Below are 27242 nucleotides of genomic sequence, written 5' to 3'. Positions count from 1 at the left end.
AGGACCCTGGAGGACACAGACCACTCATAGTACAGCACTTAGCTAGCTAGGACCCTGGAGGACCCAGACCACTCATAGTACAGCACTTAGCTAGCTAGGACCCTGGAGGACCCAGACCACTCATAGTACAGCACTTAGCTAGCTAGCTAGGACCCTGGAGGACCCAGACCACTCATAGTACAACACTTAGCTAGCGAGCTAGGACCCTGGAGGACCCAGACCACTCATAGTACAGCACTGGGCTAGCTAGGACCCTGGAGGACCCAGACCACTCATAGTACAGCACTTAGCTAGCTAGGACCCTGGAGGACACAGACCACTCATAGTACAGCACTTAGCTAGCTAGGACCCTGGAGGACCCAGACCACTCATAGTACAGCACTGGGCTAGCTAGGACCCTGGAGGACCCAGACCACTCATAGTACAGCACTTAGCTAGCTAGGACCCTGGAGGACACAGACCACTCATAGTACAGCACTTAGCTAGCTAGGACCCTGGAGGACACAGACCACTCATAGTACAGCACTTAGCTAGCTAGGACCCTGGAGGTCCCAGACCACTCATAGTACAGCACTTAGCTAGCTAGGACCCTGGAAGGCCCAGACCACTCATAGTGCAGCACTTAGCTAGCTAGCTAGGACCCTGGAGGACCCAGACCACTCATAGTGCAGCTCTTAGCTAGCTAGGACCCTGGAAGACCCAGACCACTCATAGTAGAGCACTTAGCTAGCTAGCTAGGACCCTGGAAGACCCAGACCACTCATAGTACAGCACTTAGCTAGCTAGCTAGGACCCTGGAAGACCCAGACCACTCATAGTACAGCACTTAGCTAGCTAGGACCCAAGAAGACCCAGACCACTCATAGTACAGCACTTAGCTAGCTAGGACCCTGGAGGACCCAGACCACTCATAGTACAGCACTTAGCTAGCTAGGACCCAGGAAGACCCAGACCACTCATAGTACAGCACTTAGCTAGCTAGGACCCAGGAGGACCCAGACCACTCATAGTACAGCACTTAGCTAGCTAGGACCCTGGAGGACCCAGACCACTCAGACCACTCATAGTACAGCACTCCTAGCTAGCTAGCTAAGTGCTGTACTATGAGTGGTCTGGGTCCTCCAGGGTCCTAGCTAGCTAAGTGCTGTACTATGAGTGGTCTGGGTCCTCCAGGTTCCTAGCTAGCTAAGTGCTGTACTATGAGTGGTCTGGGTCTTCCAGGGTCCTAGCTAGCTAGCTAAGTGCTGTACTATGAGTAGTCTGGGTCCTAGCTAGGACCCTGGAGGACCCAGACCACTCATAGTACAGCACTTAGCTAGCTAGCTAGGACCCTGGAGGACACAGACCACTCATAGTACAGCACTTAGCTAGCTAGGACCCTGGACAACCCAGACCACTCATAGTACAGCACTTAGCTAGCTAGCTAGGACCCTGGAAGACCCAGACCACTCATAGTACAGCACTTAGCTAGCTAGGACCCTGGAGGACCCAGACCACTCATAGTACAGCACTTAGCTAGCTAGGACCCTGGAGGACCCAGACCACTCATAGTACAGCACTTAGCTAGCTAGGACCCTGGAGGACCCAGACCACTCATAGTACAGCACTTAGCTAGCTAGCTAGGACCCTGGAGGACACAGACCACTCATAGTACAGCACTTAGCTAGCTAGGACCCTGAACAACCCAGACCACTCATAGTACAGCACTTAGCTAGCTAGCTAGGACCCTGGAAGACCCAGACCACTCATAGTACAGCACTTAGCTAGCTAGCTAGGACCCTGGAAGACCCAGACCACTCATAGTACAGCACTTAGCTAGCTAGGACCCTGGAGGACCCAGACCACTCATAGTACAGCACTTAGCTAGCTAGGACCCTGGAGGACCCAGACCACTCATAGTACAGCATTTAGCTAGCTAGCTAGGACCCTGGAGGACCCAGACCACTCATAGTACAACACTTAGCTAGCGAGCTAGGACCCTGGAGGACCCAGACCACTCATAGTACAGCACTGGGCTAGCTAGGACCCTGGAGTACCCAGACCACTCATAGTACAGCACTTAGCTAGCTAGGACCCTGGAGGACACAGACCACTCATAGTACAGCACTTAGCTAGCTAGGACCCTGGAGGACCCAGACCACTCATAGTACAGCACTTAGCTAGCTAGGACCCTGGAGGACCCAGACCACTCATAGTACAGCACTTAGCTAGCTAGCTAGGACCCTGGAGGACCCAGACCACTCATAGTACAACACTTAGCTAGCGAGCTAGGACCCTGGAGGACCCAGACAACTCATAGTACAGCACTGGGCTAGCTAGGACCCTGGAGGACCCAGACCACTCATAGTACAGCACTTAGCTAGCTAGGACCCTGGAGGACACAGACCACTCATAGTACAGCACTTAGCTAGCTAGGACCCTGGAGGACCCAGACCACTCATAGTACAGCACTGGGCTAGCTAGGACCCTGGAGGACCCAGACCACTCATAGTACAGCACTTAGCTAGCTAGGACCCTGGAGGACACAGACCACTCATAGTACAGCACTTAGCTAGCTAGGACCCTGGAGGACACAGACCACTCATAGTACAGCACTTAGCTAGCTAGGACCCTGGAGGTCCCAGACCACTCATAGTACAGCACTTAGCTAGCTAGGACCCTGGAAGGCCCAGACCACTCATAGTACAGCACTTAGCTAGCTAGCTAGGACCCTGGAGGACCCAGACCACTCATAGTGCAGCTCTTAGCTAGCTAGGACCCTGGAAGACCCAGACCACTCATAGTAGAGCACTTAGCTAGCTAGCTAGGACCCTGGAAGACCCAGACCACTCATAGTACAGCACTTAGCTAGCTAGCTAGGACCCTGGAAGACCCAGACCACTCATAGTACAGCACTTAGCTAGCTAGGACCCAAGAAGACCCAGACCACTCATAGTACAGCACTTAGCTAGCTAGGACCCTGGAGGACCCAGACCACTCATAGTACAGCACTTAGCTAGCTAGGACCCAGGAAGACCCAGACAACTCATAGTACAGCACTTAGCTAGCTAGGACCCAGGAGGACACAGACCACTCATAGTACAGCACTTAGCTAGCTAGGACCCTGGAGGACACAGACCACTCATAGTACAGCACTTAGCTAGCTAGGACCCTGGAGGTCCCAGACCACTCATAGTACAGCACTTAGCTAGCTAGGACCCTGGAAGGCCCAGACCACTCATAGTACAGCACTTAGCTAGCTAGGACCCTGGAGGACCCATACCACTCATAGTACAGCACTTAGCTAGCTAGGACCCTGGAGGACCCAGACCACTCATAGTACAGCACTTAGCTAGCTAGCTAGGACCCTGGAGGACACAGACCACTCATAGGACAGCACTTAGCTAGCGAGCTAGGACCCTGGAGGACCCAGACCACTCATAGTACAGCAACGTGCTTCTTCTTCTTCATTCTTCTTCTTCTTCATTCTTCTTTTTCATTCTTCTTCTTCATTCTTCTTCATTCTTCTTCATTCTTCTTCTTCTTCATTCTTCTTCTTCATTCTTCTTCTTCATTCTTCTTCCTGTATCCAGTGTATTTTCTTTCTTAAATGTGTCTGTACGTGTTTGGGGGTGATTGTTCCCCAGAAAGCTTTGTAGCTTTCGTAGCACTTAACTATTCACGAAAACCCCCGATGACCTAAACCCAGAATACACTGGGTCACAACGGTAGGGGTGATTGTTCCCTAGAAAGCTTTGTGGCTTTCGTAGAACTTAACTAGTCACGAAAACCCTTGGTGACCTAAACCCAGAATACACTGGGTCACAACGGTAGGGGTGATTGTTCCCCAGAAAGCTTTGTAGCTTTCGTAGCACTTAACTAGTCACGAAAACCATCGATGACCTAAACCCATAATACACTGATTCACAACGGTAGGGGTGATTGTTCCCCAGAAAGCTTTGTGGCTTTCGTAGCACATAACTAGTCACGAAAACCATCGATGACCTAAACCCATAATACACTGATTCACAACGGTAGGGGTGATTGTTCCCCAGAAAGCTTTGTGGCTTTCGTAGCACATAACTAGTCACGAAAACCCTCGATGACCTAAACCCATAATACACTGGGTCACAACGGTAGGGGTGATTGTTCCCCAGAAAGCTTTGTAGCTTTCGTAGCACTTAACTAGTCACAAAAACAACACAACACTTGGGGCGGCAGGGTAGCCTAGTGGTTAGAGCATTGGACTAGTAACCGAAAGGTTGTACGTTCAAAATCCCCGAGCTGACAAGGTACACAATCTGTCGTTCTGCCCCTGAACAGGCAGTTAACCCACTGTTTCTAGGCCGTCATTGAAAATAAGAATTTGTTCTTAACTGACTTGCCTAGTTAAATAAAGGTAAAATAAATAAATAAAAAACAACGGTAACCTGCTTCATTTTTGGTGGATTTGTTGTTGTTGTTGTTGTTGTTGTTCACTTCAGGCACTTCAGAAGATCGATGGTCTAACGGTCAAAGATTTAACAGTTGTTATTCTCTCCTTGCTGATTGGCTGGTTATTATCAAGAGAAATAAAGTGTTACGTTAGCTACCAAGTTTTAGGGATACCCTGCTCCCTATAAAGTGTACTACGTTTGACCATGGCCCATAATGGACTATGTAGAGGATAGGGTGGCATTTAGGACGCAGAGGGAACTCACACTCTCCCCTGGTTGTTTGGGAGACAAATAACTCACACTCTCCCCTGGTTGTTTGGGAGACAAATAACTCACACTCTCCCCTGGTTGTTTGGGATACAGGCATAACTCACACTCTCCCCTGGTTGTTTGGGAGACAAATAACTCACACTCTCCCCTGGTTGTTTGGGATACATGCCTAACTCACACTCTCCCCTGGTTGTTTGGGATACAGGCCTAACTCACACTCTCCCCTGGTTGTTTGGGATACAGGCCTAACTCTCACTCTCCCCTGGTTGTTTGGGATACAGGCGTAACTCATACTCTCCCCTGGTTGTTTGGGATACAGGCATAACTCACACTCTCCCCTGGTTGTTTGGGAGACAAATAACTCACACTCTCCCCTGGTTGTTTGTGATACATGCCTAACTCACACTCTCCCCTGGTTGTTTGGGATACAGGCCTAACTCTCACTTTCCCCTGGTTGTTTGGGATACAGGCATAACTCATACTCTCCCTTGGTTGTTTGGGATACAGGCATAACTCACACTCTCCCCTGGTTGTTTGGGAGACAAATAACTCACACTCTCCCCTGGTTGTTTGGGATACATGCCTAACTCACACTCTCCCCTGGTTGTTTGGGATACAGGCCTAACTCTCACTCTCCCCTGGTTGTTTGGGATACAGGCGTAACTCATACTCTCCCTTGGTTGTTTGGGATACAGGCATAACTCACACTCTCCCCTGGTTGTCTGGGAGACAAATAACTCACACTCTCCCCTGGTTGTTTGGGATACATGCCTAACTCACACTCTCCCCTGGTTGTTTGGGATACAGGCCTAACTCTCACTCTCCCCTGGTTGTTTGGGATACAGGCCTAACTCTCACTCTCCCTTGGTTGTTTGGGATACAGGCGTAACTCATACTCTCCCCTGGTTGTTTGGGATACAGGCCTAACTCTCACTCTCCCCTGGTTGTTTGGGATACAGGCCTAACTCACACTCTCCCCTGGTTGTTTGGGATACAGGCCTAACTCTCACTCTCCCCTGGTTGTTTGGGATACAGGCGTAACTCACACTCTCCCTTGGTTGTTTGGGATACATGCCTAACTCACACTCTCCCCTGGTTGTTTGGGATACAGGCCTAACTCTCACTCTCCCCTGGTTGTTTGGGATACAGGCCTAACTCTCACTCTCCCCTGGTTGTTTGGGATACAGGCCTAACTCACACTCTCCCCTGGTTGTTTGGGATACAGGCCTAACTCTCACTCTCCCCTGGTTGTTTGGGATACATGCCTAACTCACACTCTCCCCTGGTTGTTTGGGATACAGGCCTAACTCTCACTCTCCCCTGGTTGTTTGGGATACAGGCGTAACTCACACTCTCCCCTGGTTGTTTGGGATACAGGCCTAACTCTCACTCTCCCCTGGTTGTTTGGGATACATGCCTAACTCACACTCTCCCCTGGTTGTTTGGGATACAGGCGTAACTCACACTCTCCCCTGGTTGTTTGGGATACAGGCGTAACTCACACTCTCCCTTGGTTGTTTGGGATACAGGCATAACTCACACTCTCCCCTGGTTGTTTGGGAGACAAATAACTCACACTCTCCCCTGGTTGTTTGGGATACATGCCTAACTCACACTCTCCCCTGGTTGTTTGGGATACAGGCCTAACTCACACTCTCCCCTGGTTGTTTGGGATACATGCCTAACTCACACTCTCCCCTGGTTGTTTGGGATACATGCCTAACTCACACTCTCCCCTGGTTGTTTGGGATACAGGCCTAACTCACACTCTCCCCTGGTTGTTTGGGATACAGGCCTAACTCACACTCTCCCTTGGTTGTTTGGGATACAGGCGTAACTCACACTCTCCCCTGGTTGTTTGGGATACAGGCGTAACTCACACTCTCCCCTGGTTATTGCTCATCGCTACAGGGCCACAGACCTAGACCACTCTCACAACATCAAAGGGCCCTAATGTGGAAAATTGTGTATACTTCACCCTCAGAAGATTTACAGTCAAACAATTTATATAATGACTCTCTCTCTCTGCTGTGGGATCAGGCTGTCCAGACTAATGACTCTCTCTCTCTGCTGTGGGACCAGGCTGTCCAGACTAATGACTCTCTCTCTCTGCTGTGGGACCAGGCTGTCCAGACTAATGACTCTCTCTCTCTGCTGTGGGATCAGGCTGTCCAGACTAATGCCTCTCTCTCTCTCTGCTGTGGGACCAGGCTGTTCAGACTAATGACTCTCTCTCTCTCTGCTGTGGGACCAGGCTGTCCAGACTAATGACTGTCTCTCTCTCTCTGCTGTGGGACCAGGCTGTCCAGACTAATTACTCTCTCTCTCTGCTGTTGGACCAGGCTGTTCAGACTAATGACTCTCTCTCTCTGCTGTGGGACCAGGCTGTCCAGACTAATGACTCTCTCTCTCTCTGCTGTGGGACCAGGCTGTCCAGACTAATGACTCTCTCTCTCTGCTGTGGGACCAGGCTGTCCAGACTAATGACTCTCTCTCTCTCTGCTGTGGGACCAGGCTGTCCAGACTAATGACTCTCTCTCTCTCTCTGCTGTGGGACCAGGCTGTTCAGACTAATGACTCTCTCTCTCTGCTGTGGGACCAGGCTGTCCAGACTAATGACTCTCTCTCTCTCTGCTGTGGGACCAGGCTGTCCAGACTAATGACTCTCTCACTCTCTCTCTGCTGTGGGACCAGGCTGTTCAGACTAATGACTCTCTCTCTCTCTGCTGTTGGACCAGGCTGTCCAGACTAATGGCTCTCTCTCTCTCTGCTGTGGGACCAGGCTGTCCAGACTAATGACTCTCTCTCTCTCTCTCTCTCTCTCTGCTGTGGGACCAGGCTGTCCAGACTAATGACTCTCTCTCTCTCTGCTGTGGGACCAGGCTGTTCAGAATAATGACTCTCTCTCTCTCTGCTGTGGGACCAGGCTGTCCAGACTAATTACTCTCTCTCTCTCTGCTGTGGGACCAGGCTGTCCAGACTAATGACTCTCTCTCTCTCTGCTGTGGGACCAGGCTGTCCAGACTAATGACTCTCTCTTTCTCTCTGCTGTTCGACCAGGCTGTCTAGACTAATTAACTACAAAGCTTTGGGGAAACTAACTCACCGCTGATTGGTTATCGTCTCTCCTTACAGGGACGGACCTGACCAAGGATCTCCTCAGATTGGTCAGTTCAGTGGGAACACGCCCCAGAAAGAGGTCTATACCACAGCCAATCATGTCCTCATCAAGTTCCACAGTGATTTCAGCACTAGCGGGTTCTTTGTACTTAGTTACCATGGTGAGTAGTGCCCTTTTAAAGTGTCTACTTAGTTACCATGGTGAGTAGTGCCCTTTTACAGTTTCTACTTAGTTACCATGGTGAGTAGTGCCCTTTTACAGTTTCTACTTAGTTACCATGGTGAGTAGTGCCCTTTTAAAGTTTCTACTTAGTTACCATTAGTTACCATGGTGAGTGTTCCCTGTTAAAGAGACTGCTTCAGCTGTAATGATTTTGATTCAAATGAACCAGTATATTAAATAGAACCCTAGACTGGACATTGGTAAAATAATGAACTTACAGCATTCATGAACTTACTGCCTTTACGAATTTATAGTCATTATGAACTTAGTGTTTATGAACTTAGTGTTTATGAACTTACTGCATTAATGAACTTAGTCTTTATGAACTCAGTCTTTATGAACTTACTGTGTTTATGAACTTAGTCTTTATGAACTTAGTCTTTATGAACTTAGTCTTTATGAACCTACAGTGTTTATGAACTTAGTCTTTATGAACTTAGTCTTTGTGAACTTAGTCTTTATGAACTTAGTCTTTATGAACCTACAGTGTTTATGAACTTAGTCTTTATGAACTTACTGCATTAATGAACTTAGTCTTTATGAACTTAGTCTTTATGAACTTAGTCTTTATGAACTTAGTCTTTATGAACCTACAGTGTTTATGAACTTAGTCTTTATGAACTTAGTCTTTATGAACCTACAGTGTTTATGAACTTACTGCATTAATGAACTTAGTCTTTATGAACTTACTGCATTAATGAACTTAGTCTTTATGAACTTAGTCTTTATGAACTTAGTCTTTATGAACTTAGTCTTTATGAACTTAGTCTTTGTGAACTTAGTCTTTATGAACTTAGTCTTTATGAATTTATAGTCATTATGAATTTACAGTCTTGATGAACAGCCCAGAGGGATCTAAGACTATCTCAATTAGTCTTTCCTTGATTCCTCTCCTTGCCTCCTTCTCAACCATAATGGAAGGTCCCTCCCCTTAGATCTTCTTCTCTGCGTTTTGAGAAGGAGGTAAGGAGGAGAGTGGTTGAAAGGAATAGAGGGGAAGCTGAATTAAGTCAATGAAAACCTCGGGCTCCCCGATTGACGCAGTGATCTGAGGCAGCGGTCTGAGGCAGCGGTCTGAGGCAGCGGTCTGAGGCAGTACTAGAGGCGTCACTACAGACTGTGGTTCGATTCCAGGCTGTATGACAGCGGTCTAAGGCACTGCATCTCAGTGCTAGAGGCGTCACTTCAGACCATGGTTTGATTCCAGGCTGTATCACAGCGGTCTAAGGCACTGCATCTCAGTGCTAGAGGCGTCACTACAGACCGTGGTTTGATTCCAGGCTGCATCACAGCGGTCTAAGGCACTGCATCTCAGTGCTAGAGGCGTTACTACAGACCGTGGTTCAATTCCAGGCTGTATCACAGCGGTCTAAGGCGCTGCATCTCAGTGTTAGAGGCGTCACTACAGACCGTGGTTCGATTCCAGGCTGCATCACAGCGGTCTAAGGCACTGCATCTCAGTGCTAGAGGCGTCACTACAGACCGTGGTTTGATTCCAGGCTGCATCACAGCGGTCTAAGGCACTGCATCACAGTGCTAGAGGCGTCACTACAGTCCCTGGTTCGAATCCAGGCTGCATCACATCCGGCCGTGATCGGGAGTCCCGTAGGACGGTGCACAATTGGCCCGTCGTCGTCTGGGTTTGGCCGTCATTGTATATAAGACTTAGTTCTTATAACTGACTAGTTAAATAAATACTGTAGGAGCACATGGGTCCGGATGAGGCTGACGTATTGATTACTATGCTGTTGTCACCACCTTTATTAGCTGGTTGTATTTTAGTCCATTCTGCTCCCTAGCGCCTTGTTGTTCTTATTGTCACGATTTATACTGATAAAAACCTGGATATCAACAGTCATCTTACCACAGTTTGAATTATCATGCCTTTTTTTATGATCGTGGTTGAGGTTCATAATCATGATAGCTGGACATTCTATGGATTTACAGGCTTAGAAGTGTGATGAGTTGACAGGATGAAGGAGGGGTGATGACAGTTTGATGAGCTGACAGGATGAAGGAGGTGTGATGAGCTGACAGGATGAAGGAGGGGTGATGACAGTTTGATGAGCTGACAGGATGAAGGAGGTGTGATGACAGTTTGATGAGCTGACAGGATGAAGGAGGTGTGATGAGCTGACAGGATGAAGGGGGTGTGATGACAGTTTGATGAGCTGACACGATGAAGGAGGTGTGATGAGATGACAGGATGAAGGGGGTGTGATGACAGTTTGATGAGCTGACAGGATGAAGGAGGTGTGATGACAGTTTGATGAGCTGACAGGATGAAGGAGGGGTGATGACAGTTTGATGAGCTGACAGGATGAAGGAGGGGTGATGACAGTTTGATGAGCTGACAGGATGAAGGAGGTGTGATGACAGTTTGATGTGCAGACAGGATGAAGGAGGGGTGATGAGCTGACAGGATGAAGGAGGTGTGATGACAGTTTGATGAGCTGACAGGATGAAGGAGGTGTGATGACAGTTTGATGAGCTGACAGGATGAAGGAGGTGTGATGAGCTGACAGAATGAAGGAGGTGTGATGACAGTTTGATGAGCTGACAGGATGAAGGAGGTGTGATGAGCTGACAGGATGAAGGAGGTGTGATGACAGTTTGATGAGCAGACAGGATGAAGGAGGTGTGATGAGCTGACAGGATGAAGGAGGTGTGATGAGCTGACAGGATGAAGGAGGTGTGATGACAGTTTGATGAGCTGACAGGATGAAGGAGGTGTGATGACAGTTTGATGAGCTGACAGGATGAAGGAGGTGTGATGAGCTGACAGGATGAAGGAGGTGTGATGAGCTGACAGGATGAAAGAGGTGTGATGACAGTTTGATGAGCTGACAGGATGAAGGAGGTGTGATGACAGTTTGATGAGCTGACAGGATGAAGGAGGTGTGATGACAGTTTGATGAGCTGACAGGATGAAGAAGGTGTGATGACAGTTTGATGAGCTGACCGGATGAAGGAGGTGTGATGAGCTGACAGGATGAAGGAGGTGTGATGACAGTTTGATGAGCTGACAGGATGAAGGTGGTGTGATGACAGTTTGATGAGCTGACAGGATGAAGGAGGTGTGATGAGCTGACAGGATGAAGGAGGTGTGATAACAGTTTGATGAGCTGACAGGATGATGAAGGAGGTGTGATGACAGTTTGATGAGCTGACAGGATGAAGGAGGTGTGATGACAGTTTAATGAGCTGACAGGATGAAGGAGGTGTGATGACAGTTTGATGAGCTGACAGGATGAAGGAGGTGTGATGAGCTGACAGGATGAAGGAGGGGTGATGACAGTTTGATGAGCTAACAGGATGAAGGAGGTGTGATGACAGTTTGATGAGCTGACAGGATGAAGGAGGTGTGATGAGCTGACAGGATGAAGGGGGTGTGATGACAGTTTGATGAGCTGACAGGATGATGGAGGTGTGATGACAGTTTGATGAGCAGACAGGATGATGGAGGTGTGATGAGCTGACAGGATGAAGGACGTGTGATGACAGTTTGATGAGCTGACAGGATGAAGGGGGTGTCATGACAATTTGATGAGCTGACAGTATGAAGGAGGGGTGATGACAGTTTGATGAGCTGACAGGATGAAGGAGGGGTGATGACAGTTTGATGAGCTGACAGGATGCATATCAAGAGCCGAACTCTTGTGTTGATACGTAAGTTAATGTTTACCTTCTATTGTTGTTGTTCTTTATTGTTGTTGTTTATTGTTGTTGTTTATCCCCCTTCACAGCATACCAACTGAGAGTGTGTCAGTCTCCTCCAGCTGTTGCCAACGCAGAAGTCCTCACAGAACATGACGAGTTTGAAATAGGTCTGTCACCTTTTATACATGTGTTTGTTTGGTTGGTGAGTTGTTTGGTTGGTGGGTTGTTTGGTTGGTGGGTTGTTTGGTTGGTGAGTTGTTTGGTTGGTGGGTTGTTTGGTTGGTGAGTTGTTTGGTTGGTGGGTTGTTTGATTGGTGGGTTGTTTGGTTGGTGGGTTGTTTGGTTGGTGAGTTGTTTGGTTGGTGAGTTGTTTGGTTGGTGAGTTGTTTGGTTGGTGAGTTGTTTGGTTGGTGAGTTGTTTGGGTAGTGAGTTGTTTGGTTGGTGAGTTGTTTGGTTGGTGAGTTGTTTGGGTAGTGAGTTGTTTGGTTGGTGAGTTGTTTGGTTGGTGGGTTGTTTGGTTGGTGAGTTGGCTGGTTGGTGAGTTGTTTGGTTGGTGAGTTGTTTGGTTGGTGAGTTGGCTGGTTGGTGAGTTGTTTGTTTGGTGAGTTGTTTGGTTGGTGAGTTGTTTGGTTGGTGAGTTGTTTGGTTGGTGAGTTGTTTGGTTGGTGAGTTGTTTGGTTGGTGAGTTGGCTGGTTATTTCTCTGTATTCATTCATTTATTTATATCAAAGTGGCGCAGTGCAAGCTGTGTTGCTACAGATGCTGGTTTAATACCCGTGCCGCCCTCGACTGGGGAGACCCATGAGATGACTGTAGGTTTTTGGTTTCTCTCCCTCTAAAAACATAAATAATTCTAAATGACAAATTAGTAACAATGTCTCACCCCATGTTCAAGACTGGGTTTTTTTCTCGCTCATTTTACGTTATTTGAAAACAAAATCAAAATATTTAAGAGGCATTTCACTAATAACGGCGCAGGCTAAGGAAACATTCCCGTTGTTCTTAGTGCCAGTCTGCACCTTCAAACTAAAACAATTTAACTAATAATGGCATCTTTACGCTTTCGTTAATAAAATATTGATAAAAATAACTCTTTCAAAATGTTTATTTAGTTATAGATCCATAATGAATTACTATGGGAATAAATATTACTGGTTTATAGAAATACTGAAACAAAATTGTCTAATGAAGGTAAACAACTTTTTGTTTACTGGGAAAATACTCTTTCAAATACACACGGTCACGTTGTACAGCGCCATCATGGCTTTTAGTAGGGCTGTATTTTTATAAATATTATTTGGGCCTTTAATTCAGATTACAATCGCTCACTGTCGTTTATTTTTTATTAAACAAAATAATCTCCAGAATATCATTATTGTCACGCTCCGAGCCCTTGGTTCTCTATGGTGTTTAGGTCAGAGCGTGACTAGGGGTGGGTGTTCTAGTCATTCTATTTCTAAGTTGGTGAGTTGTATGTTTCCCAAGTAGAGGCAGCTGGTAATCGTTGCCTCTAATTGGGGATCATATTTAGGAAGCCCTTTCTCACAGCTTTGTGGGATATTGTGTTTGTTGCACCACGTAGTCATGGATTCATTGCTTTAAAAAAACAAAAACAAATGTTTTGTTGAAAAGTTTCACTTTAAATAAATATGTGGAACTCAAATCATGCTGCGCCTTGGTCCGTCCATTTCAACAATCGTGAAATTGCCGTGAACATCTATTTCATCACTGTTTTGCGCTGCTCTGAGACAAGCATGGAGAAACTAAAATATTGAATTATATTCCATGACATTATTAAGATACATCTGTTCACTGAATTTCAGCAAGTCTGATAAATAATCAAGTTAGGTTTCTCCAGAAATGTTTATTTAATTATTTCCTTCCTTTATTTAACCAGGCAAGTCAGTTAAGAACAAATTCTTATTTTCAATGACGGTCTAGGAACAGTGGGTTAACTGCCTGTTCAGGGGCAGAACGACAGATTTTTACCTTGTCAGCTCAGGGATTTGAACTTGCAACCTTCCGGTTACTAGTCCAATGCTCTAACCACTAGGCTACCCTGCCGCCCCAAATAATGTATTCTAAATAACAAACTGGCTTTATTTACAAATTTGTGAGAATGTCTCACCCCATGTTCAAGAACTGCCTTTTTCTCGCTCACTCTAGGTTAAATGAAAAACAAATCTCCAAAAAACGCCAAATAAATCAATGCTAATCCCACTTTGTAACACAATAAAATGGGAAGAAATCCACGCTCTCTGAATACATTTGCAAGGCCCTGTTTCCTTCCAAGATACGACAATATGGTTGTATCAAAGGAACCCCAGCTCTTCATCAGAATGTCCATCTTGATAATGTCTTGACGGCTACAGTATTGTCGTCAGACTTGGGTTCAAATAGTATTTGATTTATTTAAAATATTTTAGCTGTGCTTGTCTGAGCTGACCTGGCATCTGATTATATCAAGCCAGGCCTGGTGGTGTTTAGTGATGTCTATGCCTCCTATCTGAAAGACTGTGTGTGTGTGTGTGTGTGTGTGTGTGTGTGTGTGTGTGTGTGTGTCTGTCTGTGTGTGTGTGTGGTTCCTCCAGGGGACATTATCCGGTACCAGTGCCTGCCAGGGTTCACCCTGTTGGGCTCGGAGATCCTGACGTGCAGGCTGGGGGAGAGGCTCCAGATGGACGGCCCTCCACCTCTCTGCCAAGGTTAGCATCGGCTGCATCTGTAATGGCGTCCCCTATGTAGTACACTGCTTTTGACCAGGGGTCATAGATCTCGAGAGCTTCTAAACTGAAAGCATCACTCAAATCAAATCAAATTTATTTATATAGCCCTTCGTACATCAGCTGATATCTCAAAGTGCTGTACAGAAACCCAGCCTAAAACCCCCCAAACAGCAAGCAATGCAGGTGTAGAAGCACGGTGGCTAGGAAAAACTCCCTAGAAAGGCCAGAACCTAGGAAGAAACCTAGAGAGGAACCAGGCTCTGAGGGCTGGCCAGTCCTCTTCTGGCTGTGCCGGGTGGAGATTATAAACCTAGAGAGGAACCAGGCTATGAGGGGTGGACCAGTCCTCTTCTGGCTGTGCCGGGTGGAGATTATAAACCTAGAGAGGAACCAGGCTATGAGGGGTGGACCAGTCCTCTTCTGGCTGTGCCGGGTGGAGATTATAAACCTAGAGAGTAACCAGGCTATGTGGGGTGGCCAGTCCTCTTCTGGCTGTGCCGGGTGGAGATTATAACAGAACATGGCCAAGATGTTCAACTGTTCATAAATGACCAGCAGGGTCAGATAATAATAATCACAGGCAGAACAGTTGAAACTCAGAATTCCAACATTCCTCTTATAACCAACCGTTTGTCTCTGCTGTAAAAAGTAATGCACAGTATAGGGAATACGGTGCCGTAGTGACACATTGTCCTGGGCTATAAAGCACAGAGAGTTCACATTACGGAAATAGGTTTGACCTTTTATTTAATTTCATTCTTCTGTTTGTTGATGTCCGCTGTACACGTTCCTGTATAGAGTCGGGGAAAATATTGAGCTCTCTGTCGACGTAATCTATCTTTGTTTTTTTTTTTAAACCTGTCGTTTTTTTTACATTCTGTTCGTTGATATCAGCTTCAAATGTTTTCCTGCTCATTTTTTTGTTGCCTGAACATTTCACATTTTGTTGGCCACGTTAACCTTTCTGTTCTATTACCTTACCTCTTTAAAAAAAAAGGCCTGAAGAAAGAAAGCTAGTTGTCAGAATAACAATATGGTTCGAGAGTGTTGTCGTTAAATCATACATGCCACTCTTCAGTACTGAGAAAGGTGCTGATGTATATAGTCACCATCATTTTACCATCAGAAGGTATCTGTCTCCTGTACTGAGAAAGGAGATGATATAAACAGTAACCATCAGAAGGTATCTGTCTCCAGTACTGAGAAAGGAGATGATATAAACAGTAACCATCAGAAGGTATCTGTCTCCAGTACTGAGAAAGGAGATGATATAAACAGTAACCATCAGAAGGTATCTGTCTCCAGTACTGAGAAAGGAGATGATATAAACAGTAACCATCAGAAGGTATCTGTCTCCAGTACTGAAAGGAGATGATATACAGTGCCTTGCGAAAGTATTCGGCCCCCTTGAACTTTGCGACCTTTTGCCACATTTCAGGCTTCAAACATAAAGATATAAAACTGTATTTTTTTGTGAAGAATCAACAACAAGTGGGACACAATCATGAAGTGGAACGACATTTATTGGATATTTCAAACTTTTTTAACAAATCAAAAACTGAAAAATTGGGCGTGCAAAATTATTCAGCCCCTTTACTTTCAGTGCAGCAAACTCTCTCCAGAAGTTCAGTGAGGATCTCTGAATGATCCAATGTTGACCTAAATGACTAATGATGATAAATACAATCCACCTGTGTGTAATCAAGTCTTCGTATAAATGCACCTGCACTGTGATAGTCTCAGAGGTCCGTTAAAAGCGCAGAGAGCATCATGAAGAACAAGGAACACACCAGGCAGGTCCGAGATACTGTTGTGAAGAAGTTTAAAGCCAGATTTGGATACAAAAAGATTTCCCAAGCTTTAAACATCCCAAGGAGCACTGTGCAAGCGATAATATTGAAATGGAAGGAGTATCAGACCACTGCAAATCTACCAAGACCTGCCCGTCCCTCTAAACTTTCATCTCATACAAGGAGAAGACTGATCAGAGATGCAGCCAAGAGGCCCATGATCACTCTGGATGAACTGCAGAGATCTACAGCTGAGGTGGGAGACTCTGTCCATAGGACAACAATCAGTCGTATATTGCACAAATCTGGCCTTTATGGAAGAGTGGCAAGAAGAAAGCCATTTCTTAAAGATATCCATAAAAAGTGTTGTTTAAAGTTTGCCACAAGCCACCTGGGAGACACACCAAACATGTGGAAGAAGGTGCTCTGGTCAGATGAAACCAAAATTGAACTTTTTGGCAACAATGCAAAACGTTATGTTTGGCGTAAAAGCAACACAGCTGAACACACCATCCCCACTGTCAAACATGGTGGTGGCAGCATCATGGTTTGGGCCTGCTTTTCTTCAGCAGGGACAGGGAAGATGGTTAAAATTGATGGGAAGATGGATGGAGCCAAATACAGGACCATTCTGGAAGAAAACCTGATGGAGTCTGCAAAAGACCTGAGACTGGGACGGAGATTTGTCTTCCAACAAGACAATGATCCAAAACATAAAGCAAAATCTACAATGGAATGGTTCAAAAATAAACATATCCAGGTGTTAGAATGGCCAAGTCAAAGTCCAGACCTGAATCCAATCGAGAATCTGTGGAAAGAACTGAAAACTGCTGTTCACAAATGCTCTCCATCCAACCTCACTGAGCTCGAGCTGTTTTGCAAGGAGGAATGGGAAAGAATGTCAGTCTCTTGATGTGCAAAACTGAGAGACATACCCCAAGCGACTTACAGCTGTAATCGCAGCAAAAGGTGGCGCTACAAAGTATTAACTTAAGGGCCATGATTTTGCACGCCCAATTTTTCAGTTTTTGATTTGTTAAAACAGTTTGAAATATCCAATAAATGTCGTTCCACTTCATGATTGATTCATGATTCACAAAAAATACAGTTTTATATCTTTATGTTTGAAGCCTGAAATGTGGCAAAAGGTCGCAAAGTTCAAGGGGGCCGAATACTTTCGCAAGGCCCTGTATAAACAGCTTTTATTTTGTAGTGCTACCAAGGGACAAAGCTTTAACACAGTGAACCAGTACTCTGTACCCTGAGGCTCTGTCACACCCACACCCACACCCACACCCACAGTCACAGTCACAGCCACAGTCACAGTCACAGCCCCAGTCACAGCCCCAGCCACAGTCACAGCCACAGTCACAGCCCCAGTTACACCCACAGTCACACCCACACCCACAGTCACAGCCCCAGCCACAGCCCCAGCCCCAGCCACAACCCCAGCCACAGTCACAGCCCCAGTCCCAGTCACAGCCCCAGTGACAGCCCCAGCCCCAGTCACAGTCACAGTCACAGCCCCAGGGCTCACATCACTCTGTCCTCTCTGACCTCTAACATCACTCTGTCCTCTAACATCACTCTGTCCTCTCTGTCCTCTAACATCACTCTGTCCTCTAACATCACTCTGTCCTCTCTGACCTCTAACATCACTCTGTCCTCTAACATCACTCTGTCCTCTCTGACCTCTAACATCACTCTGTCCTCTAACATCACTCTGTCCTCTAACATCACTCTGTCCTCTAACATCACTCTGTCCTCTAACATCACTCTGTCCTCTCTGACCTCTAACATCACTCTGTCCTCTAACATCACTCTGTCCTCTAACATCACTCTGTCCTCTCTGTTCTCTAACATCACTCTGTCCTCTAACATCACTCTGTCCTCTAACATCACTCTGTCCTCTAACATCACTCTGTTCTCTAACATCACTATGTCCTCTAACATCACTCTGTCCTCTCTGTCCTCTAACATCACTCTGTCCTCTAACATCACTCTGTCCTCTAACATCACTCTGTCCTCTAATATCACTCTGTCCTCTCACATCACTCTGTCACTCTCTGTCCTCTTTCCACCCACAGTACAATGTCCTGCTAACGAGGTCCGCTTCGACTCCACGGGGGTGATCCTGAGTCCCGGCTACCCAGACAGCTACCACAACCTCCAGACGTGTTCCTGGCTCATCAACGTAGAGAAGGGCTACAACGTCACCCTCCACTTCCAGCTCTTCCAGACAGAGAAGGAGTTTGACATCCTGGAGATATTTGACGGTGGGACATTTATCAACGTCACTTTGAGTATCGCAGTTAATCCTCTCTCTTCACATCTCTCATCGCAGGATAATTTGCAAAAATGACCACAGATTTGATCTGTCATGTGAAAGCTTTAGATAATGAATCCCTCAGCCATTAATTGTACTTTTTTAAACTCAGACCTTACTCCAAGCACCCTTCCAAGCACCCTTCCAAGCACCCTTCTTACCACCATTACTTTACCTAAGTAAACTATGACAGAAATTTGTCCCTTCCAGTTTTATCATTGAAACAAAACAAGGCATCAGTTTGCTTTAGGACCATACGGACGCTTCTGATAGGTTGTTTGGAGTGTTTACCCGACAAAATATACAATAATAACTAATGATAATAATAATACATTTATTGTGAGTGGAAACTTGAAAGTCGTGAGAATGTTGTGCAACAATTTCACATGGAAATAGCTTTTGATATCTATAATATAGCCCACAGTAACCTACATGCAGTGTTCAGTACCAGCCCACAGTAACCTACATGCAGTGTTCAGTGCCAGCCCACAGTAACCTACATGCAGTGTTCAGTGCCAGCCCACAGTAACCTACATGCAGTGTTCAGTGCCAGCCCACAGTAACCTACATGCAGTGTTCAGTGCCAGCCCACAGTAACCTACATGTGGTGTTCAGTGCCAGCCCACAGTAACCTACATGCGGTGTTCAGTGCCAGCCCACAGTAACCTACATGCAGTGTTCAGTGCCAGCCCACAGTAACCTACATTGCGGTGTTCAGTGCCAGCCCACAGTAACCTACATTGCGGTGTTCAGTGCCAGCCCACAGTAACCTACATGCAGTGTTCAGTGCCAGCCCACAGTAACCTACATGCAGTGTTCAGTGCCAGCCCACAGTAACCTACATGCGGTGTTCAGTGCCAGCCCACAGTAACCTACATGCGGTGTTCAGTGCCAGCCCACAGTAACCTACATGCAGTGTTCAGTGCCAGCCCACAGTAACCTACATGCAGTGTTCAGTGCCAGCCCACAGTAACCTACATGCGGTGTTCAGTGCCAGCCCACAGTAACCTACATGCAGTGTTCAGTGCCAGCCTACAGTAACCTACATGCAGTGTTCAGTGCCAGCCTACAGTAACCTACATGCAGTGTTCAGTGCCAGCCTACAGTAACCTACATGCAGTGTTCAGTGCCAGCCCACAGTAACCTACATTGTGGTGTTCAGTGCCAGCCCACAGTAACCTACATTGCGGTGTTCAGTGCCAGCCCACAGTAACCTACATTGCGGTGTTCAGTGCCAGCCCACAGTAACCTACATGCAGTGTTCAGTACCAGCCCACAGTAACCTACATGCAGTGTTCAGTGCCAGCCCACAGTAACCTACATGCAGTGTTCAGTGCCAGCCCACAGTAACCTACATGCAGTGTTCAGTGCCAGCCCACAGTAACCTACATGTGGTGTTCAGTGCCAGCCCACAGTAACCTACATGCGGTGTTCAGTGCCAGCCCACAGTAACCTACATGCAGTGTTCAGTGCCAGCCCACAGTAACCTACATTGCAGTGTTCAGTGCCAGCCCACAGTAACCTACATTGCGGTGTTCAGTGCCAGCCCACAGTAACCTACATGCAGTGTTCAGTGCCAGCCCACAGTAACCTACATGCAGTGTTCAGTGCCAGCCCACAGTAACCTACATGCGGTGTTCAGTGCCAGCCCACAGTAACCTACATGCAGTGTTCAGTGCCAGCCTACAGTAACCTACATGCAGTGTTCAGTGCCAGCCTACAGTAACCTACATGCAGTGTTCAGTGCCAGCCTACAGTAACCTACATGCAGTGTTCAGTGCCAGCCCACAGTAACCTACATTGCGGTGTTCAGTGCCAGCCCACAGTAACCTACATTGCGGTGTTCAGTGCCAGCCCACAGTAACCTACATTGCGGTGTTCAGTGCCAGCCCACAGTAACCTACATGCAGTGTTCAGTGCCAGCCCACAGTAACCTACATGCAGTGTTCAGTTCCAGCCCACAGTAACCTACATGCAGTGTTCAGTGCCAGCCCACAGTAACCTACATGCAGTGTTCAGTGCCAGCCCACAGTAACCTACATGCAGTGTTCAGTGCCAGCCCACAGTAACCTACATGCAGTGTTCAGTGCCAGCCCACAGTAACCTACATTGCAGTGTTCAGTGCCAGCCCACAGTAACCTACATTGCGGTGTTCAGTGCCAGCCCACAGTAACCTACATGCAGTGTTCAGTGCCAGCCCACAGTAACCTACATGCAGTGTTCAGTGCCAGCCCACAGTAACCTACATGCAGTGTTCAGTGCCAGCCTACAGTAACCTACATGCAGTGTTCAGTGCCAGCCTACAGTAACCTACATGCAGTGTTCAGTGCCAGCCTACAGTAACCTACATGCAGTGTTCAGTGCCAGCCCACAGTAACCTACATTGCGGTGTTCAGTGCCAGCCCACAGTAACCTACATTGCGGTGTTCAGTGCCAGCCCACAGTAACCTACATTGCGGTGTTCAGTGCCAGCCCACAGTAACCTACATGCAGTGTTCAGTACCAGCCCACAGTAACCTACATGCAGTGTTCAGTACCAGCCCACAGTAACCTACATGCAGTGTTCAGTGCCAGCCCACAGTAACCTACATGCAGTGTTCAGTGCCAGCCCACAGTAACCTACATGCAGTGTTCAGTGCCAGCCCACAGTAACCTACATGCAGTGTTCAGTGCCAGCCCACAGTAACCTACATGCAGTGTTCAGTGCCAGCCCACAGTAACCTACATGCAGTGTTCAGTGCCGGCCTACAATGTATGATACTTCTAAAAACGTTTTTACATTGTGAAGGACTTTGACATTAATTCATGATTTTATGTATTCGTCTGTAAGACCATGGGCTAAATAGGTGCATGTAAATTGCATTGGATTGTGTTATATGATGCAAGAAACCACTTAAAAAAAAATATATATATATATATTATTATTATCACCATACAGGAATTAGACACTGTACCCCTCTGACTATTGGTTTATTTGCACATTCAAGCCTGTCTCAAAATACAATACAGTCCCTTTAATTTTGTTTTTACCTGACTGGCTTTTCACCGACAGCATGTAATGTAGCCGACACGTTTTGTGTTCTTGTAGGAAGCAGTAACTCCCCATTGTTGACCGATACTTCTCTATAACTGGGCTAACAACTCGCTAAATAACAAAGACTATCTACATAGAGAGATGTTAGGACATGTTAGGACATGTTAGGACGCCGCTCTGCGCTCTGATCTGAAAAGAGCAGACACTCGCCCGGTGATTGAAAGACCTCTCCCCAATATACTTCTAGTCCGTTGCTCTCTGGCTCTGCCTACAACTAAATCCCAGGCTCAATCTTGCAAAGTTAGATTTGGTTTGGTTTGTTACATTGAAAATGGGCTGATATAATGCTGATTCCTAAAAAATAAATAAAAAAACGTTGATCTACAATATATAGTGTAAACTAGTTGGGCGAACTCAGCGAAGTTGGATCTCTGTGCCGACTGGCTTTGCTTCTGCGCATCAGTCCTGCAGGAGGGCGCACCGCCGGGCAAGCGCGACGTTTAGAGGGAACATTATTCACGAAGATTGTAAAATTGAGTTAACCCTACTTTATTGAGGTCTGAGTCAAAGCAATATGGCTATTTGCTAGTGTAATTGACTACTTAAAGATGAATAAACTGCACTGCAAGGTCGAACCAATACAACGAATCACGCTTTGAATTCCAATAGAGGAGCTAACCAGCCAACAAGTGTGGTTACACATTACATGTAATACACTACACAGTACATGTAATAGACTACACAGTACATGTAATACACTACACAGTACATGTTATACAGTACATGTAATACACTACACAGTACATGTAATGCACTACACAGAGGAGCTAACCAGCCAACAAGTGTGGTTACACAGTACATGTAATACACTACACAGAGGAGCTAACCAGCCAACAAGTGTGGTTACACAGTACATGTAATACACTGCACAGTACATGTTATACAGTACATGTAATACACTACACAGTACATGTTATACAGTACATTTAATACACTACACAGTACATGTTATACAGTACATGTAATACACTACACAGTACATGTTATACAGTACATGTAATACACTACACAGGACATGTTATACAGTACATGTAATACACTACACAGGACATGTTATACAGTACATGTTATACAGTACATGTATTATAGTATATGTTATACAGTACATGTATTATAGTATATGTTATACAGTACATGTATTATAGTATATGTTATACAGTACATGTATTATAGTACATGTTATACAGTACATGTTATACAGTACATGTTATACAGTACATGTATTATAGTATATGTTATACAGTACATGTTATACAGTACATGTTATACAGTACATGTAATATAGTATATGTTATACAGTACATGTTATACAGTACATGTTATACAGTACATGTTATACAGTACATGTTATACAGTACATGTATTATAGTATATGTTATACAGTACATGTATTATAGTATATGTTATACAGTACATGTATTATAGTATATGTTATACAGTACATGTTATACAGTACATGTTATACAGTACATGTTATACAGTACATGTATTATAGTATATGTTATACAGTACATGTTATACAGTACATGTTATACAGTACATGTTATACAGTACAGGTTATACAGTACATGTATTATAGTATATGTTATACAGTACATGTATTATAGTATATGTTATACAGTACATGTATTATAGTATATGTTATACAGTACATGTTATACAGTACATGTTATACAGTACATGTTATACAGTACATGTATTATAGTATATGTTATACAGTACATGTTATACAGTACATGTTATACAGTACATGTTATACAGTACATGTATTATAGTATATGTTATACAGTACATGTATTATAGTACATGTTATACAGTACATGTAATATAGTATATGTTATACAGTACATGTTATACAGTACATGTTATACAGTACATGTATTATAGTATATGTTATACAGTACATGTATTATAGTATATGTTATACAGTACATGTATTATAGTATATGTTTTACAGTACATGTTATACAGTACATGTTATACAGTATATGTTATACAGTACATGTATTATAGTAAATGTTATACAGTACATGTATTATAGTATATGTTATACAGTACATGTTATATAGTACATGTTATACAGTACATGTTATACAGTACATGTATTATAGTATATGTTATACAGTACATGTTATACAGTACACACTTGGAGGGAATGTTCCACCTATTAACTATCTGACCTCTGATGATGTCACATTGTGTGCTTTTCTGTGTTTGTGGAGCCAGAACATTCACCTGAAACAGCATTAACATCTCTCTGTGTCTCTGTCCTAACAGGTCCTAACATCTCTCTGTGTCTCTGTCCTAACAGAACATTCACCCGAAACACCATTAACATCTCTCTGTGTCTCTGTCCTAACAGAACATTCACCTGAAACACCATTAACATCTCTCTGTGTCTCTGTCCTAACAGAACATTCACCTGAAACACCATTAACATCTCTCTGTGTCTCTGTCCTAACAGAACATTCACCTGAAACACCATTATTTTATACACTCAATTCTCCTCCCTCTGCATTTGTCTGTGTCACTCTGTGTCTCTGTCCTAACAGGTCCTAACATCTCTCTGTGTCTCTGTCCTAACAGGTCCTAACATCTCTCTGTGTCTCTGTCCTAACAGGTCCTAACAGGTCCCAACAGGTCCTAGCATCTCTCTGTGTTTCTGTCCTAACAGGTCCTAACATCTCTCTGTGTCTCTGTCCCAACATGTCCTAACATCTATCTGTGTCTCTGTCCTAACAGGTCCTAACATCTCTCTGTGTCTCTGTCCTAACAGGTCCTAACATATCTCTGTGTCTCTGTCCTAACAGGTCTCTTTGTCTCTGTCCTAACAGGTCCTAATATCTATCTGTGTCTCTGTCCTAACAGGTCCTAACATCTCTCTGTGTCTCTGTCCTAACAGGTCCTAACAGGTCCTAACATCTCTCTGTGTCTCTGTCCTAACAGGTCCTAACATCTCTCTGTGTCTCTGTCATAACAGGTCCTAACATCTCTCTGTGTCTCTGTCTTAACAGGTCCTAACATATCTCTGTGTATCTGTCTTAACATGTCCTAACATCTCTCTGTCCTAACATGTCCTAACATCTCTCCGTGTCTCTGTCCTAACAGGTCCTAACATCTCTCCGTGTCTCTGTCCTAACAGGTCCTAATGTCTCTCTGTGTCTCTGTCCTAACAGGTCCTAGCATCTCTCCGTGTCTCTGTCCTAACAGGTCCTAACATCTCTCTGTGTCTCTGTCCTAACAGGTCCTAACATCTCTCTCTCCTAACATGTCCTAACATCTCTCTGGGTCTCTGTCCTAACATGTCCTAACATCTCTCTGTCCTAACCATTCCTAACATCTCTCCGTGTCTCTGTCCTAACAGGTCCTAACATCTACAGCCAGAGCCTGGCATCCCTCAGCGGTGACATCACCACGCCCTTTAACCTCACGACCTCTGGTCATCAGTTGCTTCTGCGCTGGTCGTCTGACCACGGCACCAACAGGAAGGGCTTCCACGTCAGATATGTGGGTGAGTATCAAAGTATGTATCCTGTTAATAATGACTTTCCTTCACCCAGCACGTCTTCATCCACCCCGCTATACTACACAACCAATAGGAGTCATTAACGTCATGGTACAGGGCCCCTACCAGAAATAGACTGGCCATTGGGCAGTTCTGGACGATTTTATTTATTTATTTATTTATTTCACCTTTATTTAACCAAGTAGGCAAGTTGAGAACAAGTTCTCATTTACAATTGCGACCTGGCCAAGATAAAGCAAAGCAGTTCGACACATACAACAACACAGAGTAACACATGGAGTAAAACAAACATACAGTCAATAATACAGTATAAACAAGTCTATATACGATGTGAGCAAATGAGGTGAGATAAGGGAGGTAAAGGCAAAAAAAGGCCATGGTGGCAAAGTAAATAGAATATATACATATTCCCAGTCCATCCCTGGGCCCCGTCCATCCCTGATCCCAGTCCATCCCTAGGCCCCGTCCATCCCTAGGCCCCGTCCATCCCTAGGCCCCGTCCATCCCTAGGCCCCATCCATCCCTAGGCCACGTCCATCCCTAGGCCCCGTCCATCCCTAGGTCCCGTCCATCCCTGATCCCAGTCTATCCCTGGGCCCCGTCCATCCCTAGGCCCCGTCCATCCCTAGGCCCCGTCCATCCCTGATCCCAGTCCATCCCTGGGCCCTGTCCATCCCTAGGCCCCGTCCATCCCTGGGCCCCGTTCATCTCTAGGCCCCATCCATCCCTAGGCCCCGTCCATCCCTAGGCCCCGTCCATCCCTGATCCCAGTCCATCCCTAGGCCCTGTCCATCCCTAGGCCCTGACCATCCCTAGGCCCCGTCCATCCCTAGGCCCTGTCCATCCCGAGGCCCCATCCATCCCTGATCCCAGTCCATCCCTAGGCCCAGTCCATCCCTAGGCCCCGTCCATCCCTAGGCCCCATCCATCCCTGATCCCAGTCCATCCCTGGGCCCCGTCCATCCCTAGGCCCCAACCATCCCTAGGCCCCGCCCATCCCTGATCCCCGTCCATCCCTAGGCCCCGTCCATCCCTAGGCCCTGTCCATCCCTAGGCCCAGTCCATCCCTAGGCCCCGTCCATCCCTAGGCCCCGTCCATCCCTAGGCCCATACGTGGGCCCCAATACCGAAAACAAACCGGCCTGTAGGATTCCCTACTAATTCCTTACAGAACAGGAATTCGTCTAGCCATCAGCATCATCACTGTGTTGTGATGAAATCACTGGCCACTTTAAATAATGAAATCACTAGCCACTTTAATAATGAAACACTTGCCACTTTAATAATGAAACACTGGCCACTTTAATAATGAAACACTAGCCACTTTAATAATGAAACACTAGCCACTTTAATACTGAAACACTAGCCACTTTAATACTGAAACACTAGCCACTTTAATACTGAAACACTAGCCACTTTAATACTGAAACACTAGCCACTTTAATAATGAAACACTAGCCACTTTAATAATGAAACACTAGCCACTTTAATACTGAAACCCTAGCCACTTTAATACTGAAACACTAGCCACTTTAAATAATGAAATCACTAGCCACTTTAATAATGAAACACTTGCCACTTTAATAATGAAACACTGGCCACTTTAATAATGAAACACTAGCCACTTTAATACTGAAACCCTAGCCACTTTAATACTGAAACACTAGCCACTTTAATAATGAAACACTAGCCACTTTAATACTGAAACCCTAGCCACTTTAATACTGAAACACTAGCCACTTTAATACTGAAACACTAGCCACTTTAATACTGAAACCCTAGCCACTTTAATACTGAAACACTAGCCACTTTAAATAATGAAATCACTAGCCACTTTAATAATGAAACACTTGCCACTTTAATAATGAAACACTGGCCACTTTAATAATGAAACACTAGCCACTTTAATAATGAAACACTAGCCACTTTAATACTGAAACCCTAGCCACTTTAATACTGAAACACTAGCCACTTTAATACTGAAACACTAGCCACTTTAATACTGAAACACTAGCCACTTTAATACTGAAACACTAGCCACTTTAATACTGAAACACTAGCCACTTTAATACTGAAACACTAGCCACTTTA

The 27242-nt window shown here is 45.5% G+C and overlaps 1 protein-coding gene across 1 annotated transcript in view; it reads left to right on the top strand.

Annotated features, from left to right (window-relative positions):
• Window positions 1–27242, top strand: part of LOC139405583 (CUB and sushi domain-containing protein 3-like) — a 493337-nt gene that overhangs the window by 332289 nt on the left and 133806 nt on the right. Inside the window, exons 42-46 of the mRNA XM_071147995.1 lie at window positions 7821–7966; window positions 11775–11855; window positions 14281–14394; window positions 18293–18481; window positions 24990–25136. Of these exons, the coding sequence (XP_071004096.1) occupies window positions 7821–7966; window positions 11775–11855; window positions 14281–14394; window positions 18293–18481; window positions 24990–25136 (677 nt within the window). The remainder of the gene's footprint in view (window positions 1–7820; window positions 7967–11774; window positions 11856–14280; window positions 14395–18292; window positions 18482–24989; window positions 25137–27242) is intronic.

Source organism: Oncorhynchus clarkii, chromosome 3 (assembly GCF_045791955.1).
Source record: "Oncorhynchus clarkii lewisi isolate Uvic-CL-2024 chromosome 3, UVic_Ocla_1.0, whole genome shotgun sequence".
Lineage (NCBI taxonomy): Eukaryota > Metazoa > Chordata > Actinopteri > Salmoniformes > Salmonidae > Oncorhynchus > Oncorhynchus clarkii.
The sequence above is the reverse complement of the archived record's forward strand: the minus strand, read 5'-3'. Positions and strand labels throughout refer to the sequence as shown.